The 19760-nt window shown below is 35.6% G+C and overlaps 1 protein-coding gene across 36 annotated transcripts in view; it reads right to left on the reverse strand.

The window, feature by feature from the left end:
• ESRRG (estrogen related receptor gamma) overlaps positions 1–19760 on the reverse strand; it is a 379094-nt gene that overhangs the window by 45218 nt on the left and 314116 nt on the right. For all 36 annotated transcript variants that reach the window (XM_051782962.1, XM_051782947.1, XM_051782968.1 and 33 more), the window contains 2 exons: positions 7909–8019; positions 3341–3502 (listed from right to left, as the gene is read on the reverse strand). In XM_051782962.1, the coding sequence (XP_051638922.1) occupies positions 3341–3502; positions 7909–8019 (273 nt within the window). The remainder of the gene's footprint in view (positions 1–3340; positions 3503–7908; positions 8020–19760) is intronic.

Below are 19760 nucleotides of genomic sequence, written 5' to 3' on the forward strand. Positions count from 1 at the left end.
AGCTCAATCATATTGTGTTAGCATGCGCTTATCCGAGCGCGGATGAAATTGAAAGAGAAATAAAAAAGAGTCAGGCAGATAGGAACCATAAAAGCGAGGCATGAGCAATTTCCAAGGATATAAAAGGATGCTAATGGCGGGGCCCTGTCATTCTTAAAAAGGGCTATTAGGGCACCATCATCTGTTCTTGTGCCCTTACGCCTCTCTAACTAAAGTCAAGCATTTCCTAATGCCATTGTGATCTTTTTCTTCTTCAGATAAGACATGGTCATGTTTCATAACAACACACTTTCCATTTATTTGATTTATAAATGCAAGGAGACTAATTCTATTTACTGATAAAGGCTTTCCATATATATTTTTCTTTCAATATTTTCTTTTGTAGATTGTATAGACTTTTCATTCAATAAAAGCAAGTATTGAAATGTTTCCAATACCACAAAAATACTAATGATTTTATGAAAGCACTTGAACTTTGTATAATTTGAAAACATTTTTTAGTTTATGACTGCAACGGGAAATGGTTGGCCAGGGCAGAACGCATATTGCATTGTTACCTTTCCATAGATAATCCCATTAAAAGAATTTCTTTTGGAGTAGCAAAAACATTGTTTCGGTTTCTTCCACAAAGACAAATTTTACATTGCAATGCTTTACAGTTGAAATCTTTATTAGTTATTAAGCACCTGATATATAAGGGCCTTTAATTACACTGAACCTTAAGAAATCACTATAGTAAAGAAAGATTTGCTGATTGCTGCTTTGCTGTGCTAGGCACAAATTCACTACTGGTATAATTAATCGACTCGAAGAGACTTATACCAAGGATTTACTTAGTCTGCCAAGCTACAGTGAACTTTTATGCAATTTGCACCCTTTTCCCCATTCTCTTATGTTTCTACCTCTAGTAACATTTGTTAGATTAGAAAGCTAGCACCAGTACAGGCTCTTCTACAAGTTGTTTTTTGCCAGACATTAGCTGAGTGTAGGCAGTCCAAGTTCAGCAGTACTCCATCATTCAAAATCCAGCTACAAAAGCTCATCACTTGCCCTTTAGCATGTCCAGCCCTTTTGCATTTTGATTTTTGCATTCAAACGCCAGAAAACAAGCACGGATTTTATCACTGTTCTCTGTTAGCTGAAGGCTTACAAAAACATTGTCTTAATTTCCTGGGGTTTTTTTCCTTCTCATTTGTAAATGGAATCAGGTAAGTAAACTTACCTTGTGCGGCTTTACCAGTGCAGCTACAGTTTTGAATCTACTTTGCACTAAAATGGTGTCTCACGGCAGAAATGTTCCTCAACTGGTTCAGATCGCAGACTTTAAATTTTCAAGGCCAGTTTATGGCATCCAATACCTTTTCCAAACTAACCAAAGTCACCATTTTAAAGGCTGCTCAGTCTCATCCCTCCGTTCTTCTCATCCCTCCAGCCAAATCAAAGCTCCCCAGCATATTCACAAATCAAACCGACAAAAGTTTCCCTGAAACTGCTATGGAGCATGACTGACTTCTTTGAGAGCTACTCTATTTTGGTTAAGGTGATCTAAGTATCTTCTAAAGATAAAACTCAAACTCACCTACTTAACTCACTCTGACTTTATTAACAACCAGTGTAAGACAAAGTAGCTACTATAATATAGAGTGATGTTTAAATTAGTTTACAATTTGCTTGGGCTCATCTAGAACTGCTCTGAACAAAGCCATTCAGAAATGTCAGCTGTGTTCCTAACCACTGTAACAAATTGTTGCCTGAACGCTGCACACCTAATGACTTCAAATTAGCTCCACTGCGATATTGCCTGACAGTTCGTTACGACTGTTAGCAACATAGCCGGCGTATCATGACCAATAAATTGGTTTCAGTGTGGGCTGGGAAAGGGACTTCCATCAATTTGATTAAAGAAATTACTGTAGCATTCAAAGCATAAAGACAAACTAGTTTAAGGAGACAGAAATAAGTTAACTGTACCAGAAAAACATTGCTTGTGATACAAGAGCTTGTTTATACACCGTTTGTGGCAATAGAGAGTGACTAAATTTCAAGTCGCATATTGACTATTTTAGAGCCTGTAGGTTGTTGTCTTTCATCCAAAGTAAAACAATACTCCATAAATGTACAAATTACTATTATTCTTTCATTGTGTTGATATATATATTGCATTTATATTTATCAAAGATGACCCAGAAGAACTGGTTAATACAAGGGGTAAAAAAAGCCTCAACAAACCTCAAGAATATTTCTTTGCGACTGCCTTTGAAACTAGAAATAAAATGTATTTAACTTTGATAAACAAACAACTGACTGGATTATTTATTCTACTATTAAAGTACCACAAAATCACATCTAAAATTAGAATGACGTATTATTCTGAGGAATTAAAGGTTATCCAGTCTCATGCTTAATAAGGCTCCACTATCAAAATTAGAAAACTAATGATGAAAACACACCAACATGCTAACTCATCTGCTGGACTAGAAAAATGCCTTAAGAAACAATAAAGAAAGCTGGTCTTTTTTTCTGTGACTTTACTGTTTGTGAAAGGTGACAGACTGAGAACCCTGGAGACTTCTCTGAGTTTGTCTGCTAGCTCACAGAGCAAGAACAAACACCTCAGCACTGGGGGGAAAAACATACCTGAATTGTTATCTGAAGAAATCGCTAATCTTCTGAGAAACTGCTTTTGATGACCCCCATTTTTCTTGCTAATAAGAGTGCCAGTCAGCTTTTACAGTATCAGTGCACTAACGTGAAGTAGACCGCAGTCCATTTCATGCAGATCAAGGAAATACTAAGTCGTAAGAGGAGACTTTTTGGTACAATTCAGTACTTTCTACTGAATTGCTGGTACAATCCTGTTCTCACTCTAGTTCAATGAAGAGAACAATTCCTCTGCGCCACGTCAAAATATAACTGAATTTTTTCACCTCCTCTGGTCAGTATAAGGTAGTGCAGCATTTATGTTACAGAGCAGCCAGACTTAAATTCAAGTAATGCTGAATCAGATGACTACAGGGGAGAGGACTTGCACTACCCTTCATACCAGGCTGATGCTCTGGATAGCAAGGTAAGTTTATCTTAGTAAAAGCAATACATGAAAAAAATTAATTCACTAAGCAGTATGTAAAACTTATTAACATAGTAAAACTCACTGCAACAATACCACTACTTCTAAGGTAATGTATGTTATTATCTAACCTATGTTCTATATGAATTAACTGGAGTCTTAAGAAAACTTTATGCACTGTAGGGAGAGAAAAAATAGTATTTTTTACCAGAAGAGAATAACCCATGCAATGATTTCTGTATGTTATCTATTTGCAATAAATACTGTATGTACCTGGAATATGCTTAGCCCATCCAATGATCACCACCAGTTCTCTGTCTGCCAGGTCACAAAGAGTGGTAAGTGCTTTGATGTCACTGTCTGGAACAGTGGGGTCAGGCATAGCATAGATCTTCTCTGGTTCAGCCACCAGCAAATGGGAGACAATTTTGTTATCTGCAAAAACAGTCCAGAACAGTACGAGAACACCAGTAGTATCATTCTACATTTCAAACAGATGGCTCAGATTTCAAAGTGCACAAGAATTTGTCTTAAGACACTCAACCTAATTACACGTTATCATAACTTCATAGGCTTCTACAAGTGGTTACAGCACAAACAAATCTGATCCATTAACAATGTTTATCAAGCCAGACATGTATGTTCATAATATAGTAAATTTAATGGAACATAGAAATACATGATTACCTTCTGTTACTGAAGTACAAACCTTACAGAAAAAGATTCATGCATTATAATGTACTTTGGACTGCACAAATAGAAAAGTTTTGCCTTCCTCTAACCCTCCCATTCCCAAAGGCAAGTGTACTTTTTGAGCGAGTAGCTACCACAAGCAGTTAGTCAGTCACTGAATTCTGCACCTTCTGTCAGCAACTCCAACTACCATTCTTTCTATTAAGATGTTGCTGTTAAACTATAGCCACAAAACTGATCTCAGGACTTTCTAAGCGTTCATTATCTCAGATATCTTAAATTAAGAGTATCCTTCTGTTGAAATGTTAAGAATGAACCTGTATTCCTTGGGGCCTATACTGTAAGAAAAATGGGGTGTTGTCTTACATGAACTTCATGTTCAGCGAAACACAGAAACTTGGAATCATGTATACAATTAGCTTCTTAAGTGCAAAAATACCCTAATATCTTCTTTCATTTTCCAACAGGAATAACCTTAAAATCAATGAGAATAAAGAGTGTAAAACTATAAAAGTATGCAAACTTTACCTCAGAAAACTTGTTTTGTGCAAAGAATGATACTTTATCATAGTCACATACTGCTTATTTTTATCTATGTAGCATTTCCATTCATGTGTGTAGTATTTACTTTTTCATCCAGATGACTTGTGAAATCTATTTGGAATAATCAATTAAGTTATATGGAAAAGTGCAGAGAGGAAAAAAGAGGAGAAGAGCCTGGAAGATTTACAATACAGTGTTGCTGTTCTATAAGTAGGATAAACATAAAATGAGCACTATGTGAAGGCACAATGGAAATATTTTATCTCTATACAGGAGCCTGATTTATTACTCTGAGAAGGCAGAACTGAAGAATGGAAAACGGACTAATTCATTAAGCCTCCTAATACAGGATACATTACTATATTTCCCAATATAGTTACATTTTATTCTTCATGTGACCTCAAATGCACCATCAGAATTTAAAGCCCAAAAGGCACCTTTCAGTCATTTTACACAAATCTGTTCCCTTTGGTGGGATAAAGAGTTATGGGGCTTGATATAAATGGAGAAGATGCCAAGTATTTTCTGACTGGAGAGAAAGCTGTCAGAATTAGTATAATTTTCGCCATCTGCATATAAGTCACAGGATGGAACACACTGTCCTCCTGCAATGGAAGCTGACTGGGATGTGACTTGCCCAGCAGTGCCCATGACATATTTCCATAACATACTCACTTGATTCAGATTTCTGATACTTTATAGCTCTTTTGTGACACAGACTCCTTGATTCTGATCTACTGTCTCAACAATTTTTGCCTTATTCCAAATTTGTGTGTCAGAAGTTGTGATATATGTTAGTCTTTCATATAATAAGTGCAAGAGCCAACTGGAAACCATCACATCAAGCATGTTTTATTACAAGGGGATACATTCATGCTTTTATGAACTATAGGAATCAGGCCAACTGAGCAATTCTTGATCTCAATATTCTCCTGATTATCAAACTGATTAATGAAGAATTCTATTCTTATTTAAAGATGACAGGTGATAGTTTCAACTTATATTGGCAAACAGCCTTTAGACATTTTTTTAATTCTTTTAAACAGTCTCTTCATATCCTGTTCAATTTCACACAGAAAACATGGGAGAGAGAAAAATTAATATTACTTCCTCCCAAATTCCAATATTTTTACATGGTTTGAAAAGTAGAATAAATGAATTACAGAGTTTCTTAACATCTAAACATATGTAGTTGAGGACTTCAACTTTGTGATGTTTTAACCAGTTATAAATGAATGTCCTCTCATCCCCAAGTTATGGGGGTTTTTTCCATACAACAGAAGAAATGGCCAAAGAACCTCTTCCATTTTTGCATGAGGTTCCTCACCAATGGTATTCTCTAAATGATTCAGGAATATTGTATATTTTGATTCAGGATTCACAAAATCTCTTTTTTTTTTTTTTTGATTTTGCAATTAATAAGATCTACAAGGAGACCATTAGAGTCCATGGTGAAGCTGGAAAATACACTATAGATCAGAAGCAGCTGTAGGAAAGTTCCTCCAGGCACCTGTTCTCGCCCTGTAGAGGGAAAAAGCTACATGTATTGGCTCATGCACTAGTATAAAACATTGGAAAATTTTGGATGTACTTAGAAAACTCCATCACTCAGGAAATTGAATAGCCATGAGCACTGTTTCTAGGTAAATCTTATTTAATGTTTCCCTAATTAGAATCAATAGAACCCAATTTTCATTCCTGCGCCTTTGTTACACACAAACTATCAGTCTGGGTCCAGAAAATCTCCCAGGCTACTTCCACACAAACCCAATTCAACTCTTTCAAGTCTGGACACTTATCTGTCAAGATTTGAAAATTAAGTTTTAGAAATGTTTGTTACAGAAATGTTTGTAATTGGACAAGCTAAGAAAAAGGGAGGCACTTAGATAATGAGCAATGATTTATGAGGAGGTTAGTTTATCTCAGGCAAATGGAGCTTAAAGAAATTGGTGTAGTTAAAGTCTTAAAGGTAATGTACCACTTTGCAGTAATCATGGGTTTACACAGAGATTCCTGGGTTTTGGTACAATTGCATTAACCTCAGTTCATGCCTTAAGAGCTTGCAGCTTTTGGGTTGGAATTTATTTTTTTTTTTTTGGTCTGTTTGGTCTTGGCTTTTTTGGTATGTTAGGTTACCAATCTTTCTACTCAATGACAATATCAAGTAATTGAAAAACTGAAAATCTGTGCACCCAGGAAAACTAAACCTCTAATGAAATTAAGCATTAGAGTTTATTAAATTTTATTGTATTATCAGAAAGTTTTTATTATAATGTGCAAAATCTGCTTAGTGCAGCCCTAGATTGTATTTACAGAACAGTGGGACAGCTTATGGAGGCTGAGTAGAAGATGCCAGATTGGACAATTGAAGGAATATAATCAGCATAATGTTTTTTGGAAAGGCAAAAGGAAACTATGCCATATGTTCACTTAAGCCTTAATTTTATGTAAAACTGGCTGTTTTTTCTCTGACACAGCTAAAATGCCCTTTCACTTAGAGTTCAAAGACTGTTTATTTGCTCTCCAGATCCCCATATGCTCAAACGTATTGTACACAGCACTGTCCCCTACTGGGGAACACGATCGGAAACAAATTCCATTTTCAATACAGCCAGGTATTTTCAAGAGGCTAAAACTGACATGTGTTTTGTCAGAGGCTTAGGGGCAGAGGCAAATGGGAGACAAGGAGGAATTTGCCCTCCTTATTTCTCTGGTTTACTTATCCATTTTAGGAGCAAATTAACCTTCTCTGCAGGAGCAACTGGACATGTGTATTCTCGTTTGAATTCAGAGGAGTTTACAATACTTAATACGGCGTTATGCCTTTTCAGGGTAATACACCAACCTCTTGCACTACAGCTATAATGCTATTAAATTTACTTCATGGAATTAGTACAGTCTCTGCTTGAGTTTATATAAGCTGCAAAGCAAAACCCCTAACTATTTTTAGTTAATCGCAAAGAGGATGGAACTTGTATTTTAGCAATGAGATGATCATCTCTCTCTCTCCCTCTTAATTTCAGCCTAGCAAGATACAATCAAGGACATTATTAAAACATAACAAAACAAAGCAAAAAAATCGAAGAGGGTACTAGAGCCCAAACTACCAATCTCTTCTTTGTTATTAGTGTGGCATATTGCTGTTTTAATCTAATGCTAGGTAGTGTATTAATCTATAGGTATAAATTAATGAGGCTCTTAATGTATTTTCATTGGGAGGTTGAGCAGTCAAACTCATTTAGTTAGTGAAAACTACAAAAATCACTTTCTTGTGAAATCTGAAAGTAGAAGCCTCAACGAGCTAATGATCACAGTATGAACCATTTTATGTACCACTGAAAATAAAGATAACCTGTAAATGTAAAATTTGCACTGCATAAACCATGCTTTTTACACTTCCACCTGTAAAAAACACTCTCTGTTCAACTCCACTTGAGAAAGATGAGCATATTTAAAACAAAACCTGTTAACAGCTAAATTGATATAGTCTTCATGGCAATATCCTCTGACCAAACCCTTGTTCCAGTCAGAAGGAGCTTAGCAAAGAGGACTAGGAGTCAATACCTTGTACTCAAAGAGAAATTTTGTGTATCTGGTGTACTCACATGGCTTTTTTGCTGGCTGAACTAGCTGAGGGTTCAGGTACGGGCTATTCTCTGCATCTATTCTGCGCTTGTACTTCTGGCGACCTCCACGTACTCTGTCTAGGCGGACACCTACATTTGGAAAAATAAGCAAACATGTAATTAAATGTATTATGAGGTTGCCTTTAAGGTAACAATCTTCTACTTCCTGCCTTCCAATATTTATATTAAAAGCATGTTTATTTCAAAAGATTCATTTCAGAAAGCAATGGAAATCAGCACTACAAGTATTTGCAAGATGTTTGGATTTTCACACATGCAAGACTCAATATACAGCATAATTTCCTGTTTGTTTAAAACCATTCATTCATTTTTACATATTATTACAAACAGCTAACAAGTTTAGCTTCCATTTGAAAGAGTCCGATCTTCAGTCATCTTTGCCAGAAGCAGAAGTTCAGAGATACAGAAGCCTAATACTATGAGTAGAGCAGTACAGAGAATTAGAACTTTAGAAACAATGAGTGCTGTATAAAGTTTAGATAGTCAAAACCAATGCTTCTAATTAAGATGGATTAACATAGCCAGAGGGTACAAACTAAGTATCCTTAGTAAAGTCAGAATATATATGTGGCTTAAAGACCTGAAATGGTTCATGAAGGTTTGAAAGAAACTGTACAGCTGTGCATTTAGATGTCATCAACAATGAATTAACATTTGTGTTCTACCTCCATACTGTTCATTGCTTTAAGAAAGCACTCTGCTACCTGTTTAGTACAGATATATAGGAGTTTACTTTCCTGAAACAAGCTACAGCTGCTCTCATCAACAAAATGAAAAAAGGTGGAAAGATGGTAGGTCCTATAAAACAATGAAATATTTCTTTCTGAGTCACCCAGGCAAATTTCCAGACAACCAGGATGAATGTGACTATAACAAAGTAGTAACATAATATTGAAGTTGAAAAACTTGGCACATATGCAGGGCAACAGGACATGTAACACCAAGTGCAAAATTTGTCCCTGATGACATGGACTTAACTACACAAGAATGCAAGGACACATTACTTATCAATGATCCCTGTGAGCAATGTAATAAAAGAGTAACTCACTTTCTCACTCTTCTTTTCATTGTCTATTTTAGCTCTCCTCCCTCTATTTATATTTTCTACTGCCATTACTGTGCTCTACTCTACTACTTCCCATCTCTCTTCTCCCTTGCACAAACTATCTCCAGAACTGGCTTCTGGACAGCAGGGGAAGCCATCACCAAAGAAGTTATGGTTTATGTGCACAGCAAGAAGAACACAGCACAGAGTTTACTGTTTATGAACCTGCACTGGTAGCGCAGTCTAGTCACCAGCAAACATCTGTCAATCCCCTTTCATTCTTAAAAAATAAAGAGGATTGACTGGGTTTTGATGAAGAAAAATTATTTTCCCAACTAGCCAGAAATCCAGGGCCAACTGTTGTTTGTTGGGGAGGTTTTGTTTCTTCTTTGCTTGTATTTCTTGTTCCTTCTTTGCTTGTATTTCTTGCTTTTTTTCCTTTCTTTCTTTTGTTGTTCTATCTCCTACTGTCCAAGTTGACATGAAGCTAACACATGACAACACTCACAAGCTGACCCAAGGAAGACAGCACTTTACAGATCTAATTCCATGCTCCTCTCTCCGCAGGGAAGGCTTTGTGTGCACGTGATTCTCAAGCACCCAGACGCACTGTTGGCATCTATAAAGGTTACTAACACAGAAGATACTTGACTTAAGGACACAACCAACATCTGCGACTATAATGCAGTGAATTGTATACAACAGTGCTCAATAGCTTTTGCCCACCAGGAAAGTGGGTAATGATCACCTCTACTTAACAGTGAAATTCCATTTGTTTTACTGCAGAAGACTGTGTATTTCACTCTGTCAAACTCAAGAAGCACCCTTCTCATTGTATGCTACCAATTATGCTTTTGTGAATCACATTAAAAACCAACCACATACCCAAAGAGGTCAATAAGTGTATAATTATGAATGAAATCTTATTTATGGTAATTACCTACATAACTTGTGACTGATTTGTGGTCTAAGCTATTTGATAAAATTGATGGTGATCCGATCAACAGAACATGGTTATTTTTGTTTGGTTTTAAAGTTATACTTAGAAATGCACAACTACAAGACCACTTTAAAAACTGATAGCTCAAATCTTTTCAGAACTAATGATAACTCACTGTTCTTCACCCTTGAATTGGGAGCTTGACGTACAACTGAAGCAAATGACATCCAGGACAATACATTGACATAAAAACAAATAGCAAAAGACCAAGGTTTGATAGTTGAATATTCAGAAATAGGCAGAGGATTCGAACTAGCCACATGCAATATTGGTGGGATTATGAAAAAGACTGCCCAGCATTTGAAGAAAAATAGATAGAAAATGATTTCTGCATAATTCAGATGCCATCCTTCTTTCTGCTTGGCAGCAGATTCCATAGTGATAAAAGATGGATAGCAGCAGACAGAAGTATGTTTAATCAAAAGGTAATGGAACTGAAGCTTAAATTAAAAAAATATAAATCTACCAAGATGAACAATTTTTTTACCTCCTTTTCATTTGATGAGATACGAGCCATTCACATACTCAATGGAAGGAAATACAGACAAATATCACAATAGCAAAATTGTACTTAGACCCACACCCTCATGTAATATACACAGCTATACCTCCAAATAAGGCTTTCCTTAAAAGAAAGTTCTAAATAACTGGGGAGCAATGGTATTGCACATTTTAAAATTACCTAGGTCTATAATAGTACTAATTCTAATGTGAAAACGTTTTTGATAACATAATACCAACAGACTATAAATTAGAGGTTTATAACCCTTTCATTAAAACTGATACAGAGTTTACCATCATTTTGGCTCCTAATATTTCCTTGCTCTTACTACTACAAAAAAAGTAGCTACTTTAGAATCAATTTCTGATAATCCAACACACCCTAAGTGGTATTTTACTTCCCAAGAGTCCTTATGGAAGTAAACACAATGCAAGATACTGCTTAAGAAACTGTACCCATCTGATATTCCATAAAAACTTCGAAGTTTGGCAGATAGCAAACTGAAACCCAGAGGTTCCTGAGTATATTCATGCATTTTCACCTGTAACTCCTACAGCTTGTATGAGAGAATTCATTACATAAAGATATATTTATCTGCTTTAAAGACAGTAACAACTGATGCCTCCTCTGTAAGAAAAACAAAGGGAAGAAAGAAAAACAATTTTTTCCACAAAAATCTTCATTTGGTGCAGGAGGAGCTTTACATCTTGATCACAGATATAACTGCTATAATTCCACACAGTCTGTATTCAGATTACTAAGGAGGATATTGTGGCATCTAGCTAATGTACCAGGGAGAAGTTAAGTAGAAATCTGCTTTAGCTCTGCTGTGCACGTGGCTTGCCAGAGTCTTCAGCAACTCAGTTCACTCATCCTATCAGTCCTCAACCATGAAGTGAAAAGAAAGGTACACCCTCCACCCAAATAAACTCATGTAACATCACCCAGTGAACTGCATTGTACGTATTATGATTACAGTTCTTCAGGGTCAAAACATCCATTATTGTCACTGAACACAGCTCCACAAGAGATAGGGAAGTTGTCTCTTTGCATTCCCTAATGCTCATTTTAAAATCCTTCAATAAACAAAACCAAGAGCCCTAACGCCCAAAGGGTACAAGTAGGAAGAACGGGCTTGCCACCAGTTAGGAGACCAGTTACATCCAACATTCAAGTGCAACACATTCACTTTACATCTCAGTACATGCCCAGCTCATGAACTCACCTGTTCAGGAGTGATGGGTAGTAACAGATTTAGACATGATTTACAAATCTCAGAAGTCAAGGGTTAGACTAGGACTGTAGTATACGGAGAGAGGGAAACTATGTCAATCAATACAATAGCTACTTTTTTAAAAGAAAGCAATTACACATACTAATACATTCTCCAGCTGGTCTTGAGGGGAAAAAATGCTTTCATAGCCACTATACAAGCCTCTAGCAAAAAAGATTACCTCCTGGTTCCTTACATAATCTTTGCATGATTCCTATCAAATGCTTACCAACACATAACAAAATTACATTGGGCGCTTGCTCTACAGTGGATGTGTCTACATAGTCTTGCACAGAAATAGCTGAAGACTAGAGCTGCTGTACCAAATGAGCTACCCACCATGTACTTCAATCCAAACAAACTTAACATAGGCAAACCTGAACTCGTTTTCTCTGTATTTCCTTGTCTGTTCCTCCCTCACCAATAAATGCAAATTAGTATTTCTATTGTCTATTCTAGTCCTTTTCTCACATTGCCTTGACAACCTCATGTGGGACAGGTACCCATTGTGACAATGCTACATAATAAAAAATATTGTCCTTATTATGGATTTTGCAAATTAGGTCCTCAGTATGATAATCCTAAAGAACCATGTCATCTCATTTTCCATACAGATCCAAGCCATATTAAAAGTATACTCTTTAATCCCTTATCACCTATCTCTTCTTTTTTCCATCCCCTCCTTCTTACCCTGGCTACAGGTTTCCACCATTCATTTGTTCACTTGACCCACAAACATTCTTGTCCTTTCCACAGACCTCCATACCCACAAGATATTCTCAGGCTAAATTGGAAGGCATTAGTCCAATCCTTCAAATCAAGACATACTCACACCAGGACTGCCTGTAAGAAATTGTTCTCTACCTTTAATTGTGGAGCTTTACATTTTGGAAAAAATAAATCTAATTCATTTAAATATGAACTAACGTTTGAATAAATCAAAAACCCCTCTCTACCTTCCAGCACATCAGTAAAGAACAGGTTTGAGGTCAGAATCAAACCTGCAATTTTGACTTCCTTCAGAAATTTCAAATTCTGCTCTCTTCCTGTTCACCCTACATAAGAGGCTTATGACAACCTGGAATGTTCTACATCAATGCCACTCTGGCAAGCTCCACCTCTAAAACAGCATTTGATAGGTACGAAATATATTCCTATCTCTTTTTTTGATACACGTGACTGGCTAACAATCCATTTCCTACAGATGTCTGCAAGATTCCCAGCATTGTGTTAAATTTTACAGTGAGACTGGTAAGAATGAATATCCACATATCTGCATCTGGGCAAGCTTCAGAGGAATATCAGTAACAGAGGAAAAAAAAAAAACCCAGATTAACAGTGAAACTGGAAAGTGCAAAAAGAATTTTACTGGCAGGTTTGGATGTGGTTCTCCTTTGGGACAGCCTCTTGATAGAGTGTTCCAGTTCACTTGAACATACTGTGATTATTTCTAAGATTGCTGAGTAAGCTTGAGTGAATATTATAAACTCTGTGTTTTGCTTTTATTCACATAGAACAGAAAAATCAGTTATTTTTCCACTATGAACACAGACAGAATGTATTTACACCTAAGAATGCACAGTCACCTAGATACTCTGTAGACTCTTCAGTAACCTCTCTAGTTTAGCATTACAGGCCAGTGCATTAACCCTTCAGTCTGAAAGATTTGTAGTGGAAAAAATACTTCCACTTTAAACCATGAAAGATCTCTCTCAGTAAGGTAAAGGTGCAGAAAGTATCAGTGCATGAAGAAATAGGATAATACGAGCTATCTTTTTTTTCTGGATCTGCATATTGTTTTATGTGCTGAATTACAAAGATGCCAGAGGGCTTCTGAAATCAGTTTATGAAGTATCTGGATACCATATGCAGGTAAAAATTCAGTTAGAGATGTAAAATATGGGTCTACTAGGCAGGCAAGATTTTGAAAACAGAGTCCTAAGTCATCAAAGAAGATAAAAGCTATGACTCACATTAAAGCTTTCCTGATCTACAACTGAACTAACAATTAGCAGGGGAAGGCTTTAGTGTTTTGTCTTCTGATAGCTATCTGCACAATTAAACACATTACTTAGTGTAGCATAGGAAGTCTAAAAATCATCTTCCTACTTTACATTCAGTCAGTACCAAAAAGTATTTGTTAATATGGGATAAAATTGGCTGTCCCCTAGAGGTTCCTATAAAACAATTTAGTTCATGAACCAACCTATATAATTGAAAGACAAAACCGGGTTTATTATTTTAATATCTAACTTGCTCTGTGACTATAAGTTGTCTAATTGATCTGTTCCTCTGACAACAATTTGCAAAAAACAGTTTATTATTAAAAAAACCAAAATAATCAGGCTAATTAAAATACTTAGTGAATTATTCCAGGTTGAAAAATCAAAAAAGAAAAATACTGCTTTTGTAAAACAAGTGCTTCAAACCAATCCTTTATTTCAGATTTTGCTTATGTTTAATAGTTAACAAAGTTTCTAGGCAACCAAATGTAAGCAACTTCAGAAATTTCATTTTTGTCCTGGGAGGAGGAGATGAGAAGGATGAGATAGATTTTTGCAAAGGAACTGACAAAAACATCTCTTACGTTAAAGCCCAAAGGTTTGTTTTTTTCAGTTTGACAAAAGAACTGATAAATGTATTACTTACACAGCTCAGTACTCAACCTCTTCAAAGGAACATTAACTTGGCATGAACTAATCATCTACATGCTGAAAATTTGTGCACTGTCATTTATGCATTAAAACACAAAAGAATGTGCATAAAATCCCCTCAGTTTTCCCATGTAAATGAGATTTCGTGTAAATAAGTTCTATTATTTCTTAGCCCAACTGATTTCCTTTGAAGAACAGTCCATAAACAAAGATGTTCACTCAAAGAAAATGTGGAATAAAATGTTTAAGAATCCTACTGTTGCTTTACATTTTTTAATGGCTCCATATCCTAATCTGTGACACTCACAAATACAAATTAGGTCACAGGCAACAGGTGACAAGTTTTAATTGAATGTCTTCTGTCTGCAATTCTGACAAAAGGTGAATGGAAATAAATGAGTCTGGCAAGACAGCCCTGAGCCTTACAATACCCAATACCTCATTATTTTTAAACAGCTATCTATAAACTGATGCTGACAAGCCTTGAACCTTTTATTTCTGTTCAAGAAGAGGTGAATGTGCGGAAAGAAAGAAGAAAATAAAAAAAGAGAAACATGACAGCTTCTCTGTTGCATTAAACATGCAACACCCGTTATCCCATTATTAGCTCTCAAATATTACAAAAGAATATCTTTTATACTTCATATAAGAACATAGAAAAAACAATCTGTTTCTTTTTTGGAAGAGATATGCTCTATGCACTTAGTTACTAGTGCCTAAATTTGACCTTTTCTGAGTTATACTACAAGATTTTCACTGGAATGATGCTAGACTCACGCTGATTTTAAAGAGACTGAAATTAGGCCAGTGAATGCAGGTTATAAAGCTTCTACTTATTTTCCTTCAATTTTCCAAAGTGAGGAACAGCCTGTGTAGCAGCAAAACGTGCATATTTGTAAACTGTGACAGAAAAGCAATGTGGAACTAGGATTGTGTATGTATAAAGCCCTGATGTTTCTGAAATTAAGCAGTTAACATTACATAATAGTTCTCTCCCCACTACCTGGATTACTAATATACTAATTACCAGGAAGCAGTGTAAAATACTGCAACAGCTTTTATGAATAACAGAGAAAATACTGTTGCTAATTGCACCATTAAATTTCATGTCAATGTGCTTATATATCATAACCATACTATATGGTAGTATATGCCTTATTTTTTTAATTATGCATACAACGTCCTGGGACAAGGTATAAGAATAAATAAAGGCAATGTATCACTAACTAAATACCACAGTTCTTACCTTAATTTATTTAAATATAATTACAGAAGATGCTATCTTGTTTCAGAGTTCAAATTACAACCAATTTAATGAAGTGGAGCTTGCTGGGCTGTAAAGTCATTACTGCATCAATACACTTGTAACCATTACTTTAAGGTGACAAGTGCAGACTGGGAAAGTCAGCTTGGCTGATGATCCAAGGAGAGGACATGGAATGCCAGGAGACAGAAAGGTCAAAAAGTAAGTTTGAGCAAGGCCATACCAATGCCTGAAGGTCAAAAGCAGGCCTTTATTCTAGATCACATCACTAGAGCTTATAAAGAATTCAAGAGCTATGGTAGTGACAACTCTAATAGAAAAGAAGTCTAACTGAAGTTCTGGACCATTTGCTGGCAACTCTCAAGAGAGAAGGGAAGATTGAAATGAAATGCATTATAATAATCGGACTGTGAAGTACCAGTAGCATGAACAAGATCTCAATACCCTTTTCAGATACAGTAATGTGCAGTTTCACAGTATTTCAGTTAGTGACTTGGAGGATGTGGGATTCTGGAATTAATCTGTGATCCAGAAGTCACGGGAAAGTTCTTAACAGCGTGAGTTGAAACAGTTATACAAAATCATATCAATTCTACTGGGACTAAGAAAAATCTCCTAGAATTAGGATTTCTATCAAGAGGAAGTGATCTCATTTTGCTGGAACAGAACCAGAGTAAATTAAAGGATGCCTCTTATTATACTAGAGCTTTAAAACAGATGTAAAAGTTCATTGACATATTTAGTTTTTTACCCTAACACACATGATTCCTAAGGTTGGGATTATTTTTTCTTTTCTGTTTTATTATCCTCTTCTCTTTTTTTTTTTGTCCTTTGGCACAAAATCTTTTTCATCTTCCTCAAGGAGTAGCCATTCTGTGATGAACTGTGCAAGAGTAAGATGAACAAAATTTAGCTACCAAATTGCACTTATCTGGCAAATTAAGCGAGACTTAAATTTATGGTTAAGGTGGCTTTATATTGCCAGTTGAATCTAAACTCACCTTAGTGCAAATATATGTGTTCTCATAGAATTCTGGACTTCTCCAAGGCTTATTCATGAAAATACCATTTTGACATTGTCTTTTCTCTTAGCAATTTTTTTAACAATACCCTGCAGTCTTTCTCCTATTTATGTATTGAGTAATTATGAACTACATTTCTGTTGGTGAAACACTATGCAATTCTTCCCTTTTCTTTTTTTTTAATTCTTTTAAAGAGTAAATACTTGTGGAATTGCATCAATTTCAGACTTTATCCTTCGAGCTTCCACAAAAGGTATAGCAAAATTCTGAATTTCTTCCCCCTGTCTTCTGCATGCTATTTTATGGCGCAAAGGTGGCACAATGGGAAAACAGCCCAAGAAGTTTACACCCTCTGGTTGCAGCTAACACACTTTTAGGAGTATTATATCTTATCACGATTTATAGTGTAAGTATTGTGTAAGTATACCTTATCAATTTTACTTATACAAGAGACTGCAGTGGAAGCTAGAATATCTAAAGTAATGATGTTAAATACAATGGGGTACTTTTAAACCTATGCATTGACTTCATATGAAAATACTGGCTTGACTTGGAAAATGTGACAGATATTCTTAATTTTTGGCTTTATTTCTGCAGAAAAAATATGTGAATTTTGTCTTCTGTTTTGTTATTCTGTTTGCAAATGTTTTTCAGGATTAGATATGAGTTACACAGCAGAGTTTCATTTGGGGTCCCAGAGTAATCTTGCAGTATAACTACAGGATAATTCTAATTTCAAGATAAATGAAGATCTTATATTAGTAGTTTCAGGTGTCTTTGGCAAATTATATGGCTTTTCTGTACTTTGCTCTTCCTGTCCATGTACTGTAACTTTTTACTTCTTACAATTCTATCTGCTACAAGAGTAAAGTTCAATAGTGGCTTATATGAGTACATAGTAGAGATGGGCACATTTTATGACTATCAGGAGTTTGAAATTTCTGTTTTCTATTCCCTTTCTGATTTGTCTGAGTAGTTGTTTATTTTAAAAAGCAGAGTCTTTGTCTGCTATTTCAGCAGGAAAAAAAACAGTGATCTGGGTTAATATATTCAGACTGGAAGGTACTGACATAGCACATCACAGCATTTTCCTGTGCAGTGTGACTTCTGTCTGAAAATCTCAGAGTTAATGTGGAAGAAAAAATCTAAGTTTTTTTGCTTCACTATTTGCACTGCGTTAAAGTAATGATTGTTCAACAACAACACCAAAATTTCAAAATTAAGTGGCTAGAGGGCATCAAATCGAGGCATATCAGAGTAAAATAAAGACAATTATGTAAAATGTCAATGTGGTGGAATTGTTTCTATTAGTACTGTAGCACTGCTTTGAAAGGTGAAAACAAAAAAAAAATAAAAAGGAGGTACATTCTCTGCATATATTATGGTTTCTGGAGGTGATAGGTAAAAACATTCCAAATGGCCTTGCCAGGAAGGGATTTTACAAATGGTCTCTACAGAGGCTCATGATTCCAGCCCCAGAACTCAAGAAATAATTATTTCCATTTTATACAAAGTATCTAAGTTTGTATTAAAAAAAGTATACAAACATTTGCCCCAACATTTTCCAGAGTATGAAGAGTATTGTAGGAGTCAATGGAAGATCTAGTTGAAGTAATGCGGTCAAAATTGAAAGCCTTTACATTTTTTAAATAGGTATTTCTGTATTTATATATCATTATTCAAACAAATCCTTTTAAAATGCCTTTTCCTTTGCTTGTATATAACCTTTCCCCTGTTATTCCGAGAACACCACTATCAAAGAACTGTGCATATATGAGAATCAGAAAATGAAACTGAGCAGAAACCCACTGAAATTAATTAATCAAGTCCTCATGCTAAGATTAAGAGAGGAGCAAAATAGGGCATATTTTTTTTAAGGTATTTAATTTTACAAGAGAAGGCTCCAGTCCTTCAATTGAATTATATGGGTAGATGTTTACAGTATGTGAAAGTATCAGATTTTCTTCCTCATACAGCAATGGAAAAGAAAATGAAACAGAGGGAGTTAACAGATACAGGCAAAGTTCTCGGGCTACAAATGAAAAAAATCTAACTGTTCATTTTGAATCTTAAGTATTCTCCCAAACACGCTTAACACTTCATTCATGCCCTGAGTGTAACTGGTTTATACATTAGCTCATATATCCTGCCAGCCTCATAACCTGACAGTCTGCCTAGAACACTGGAATGACAGGTTATCCTGTTTGTGGTCTCTGCATCTCATCTCGAGGTAGTACTTGAGCAATTAATGGAAAGTTTACTAGTGATACCACTTCACTGATACTACTGATGGAAGCTTTCCATACAGAAGCATTTTGGTTAACCAGCATATTGACTATTCTTTTGTGGTTAGCAAGAGGGGGGGGATCAGAGCCAAGGCAGAAAATCCCAGGTGAAAAACATAACTGCAATGTGCTCAGTGTTTTCCAGACTTTTTGACTGCCCATAATGTTACAAACAATTAATATTGTGAGGTAAATTGATTTCACTTTAACAAAACATGATACATTTTAAACAATTAGATGATATAGTCTAATTATAAAATGCCCCTACTCTAAAACAGAAACAGTGACAATTTTCTTCTAATCTCATAGGTAACGCTGGGCCTTTGGGAAATAAATTCTGGTTTTCTAAACCATGCAGACTGATTTACTGCAAACTTCCCCCATTACAGTTATAGTAGATGTCTATCAAATTGCTTATGAGAACAAATTTATGGAAAATATCCAAGAGTAATGCTTTGTTCTTATTAAAATACATGAATATGTATGTAATTTTAGCCAGACTAAATGAACAAAACAAAACAAAAAGAAAGGGAAAAAAGGTCAACAATTGTTGTCACAAGAATTATTCCTTTTTCACAAGAAACAGCTTCTTTCTGTTAAAAGCGCCTTCACATAAAAGATGCTTGTCTGAGGAGAATATTTTTGTTCAAATTGTAATGGCAACTGCTGTGAAGAAAAACCGTCAAGTGCACAAGGGTATGTTAATACAAGTAATTGGGTGACATAATTACATAAACATTACTTAAAAGAAGAAATAAAGCATAA

Source organism: Manacus candei, unplaced genomic scaffold (assembly GCF_025592945.1).
Source record: "Manacus candei isolate 608988 ecotype Guabito, Panama unplaced genomic scaffold, ASM2559294v1 h1tg000017l, whole genome shotgun sequence".
NCBI lineage: Eukaryota > Metazoa > Chordata > Aves > Passeriformes > Pipridae > Manacus > Manacus candei.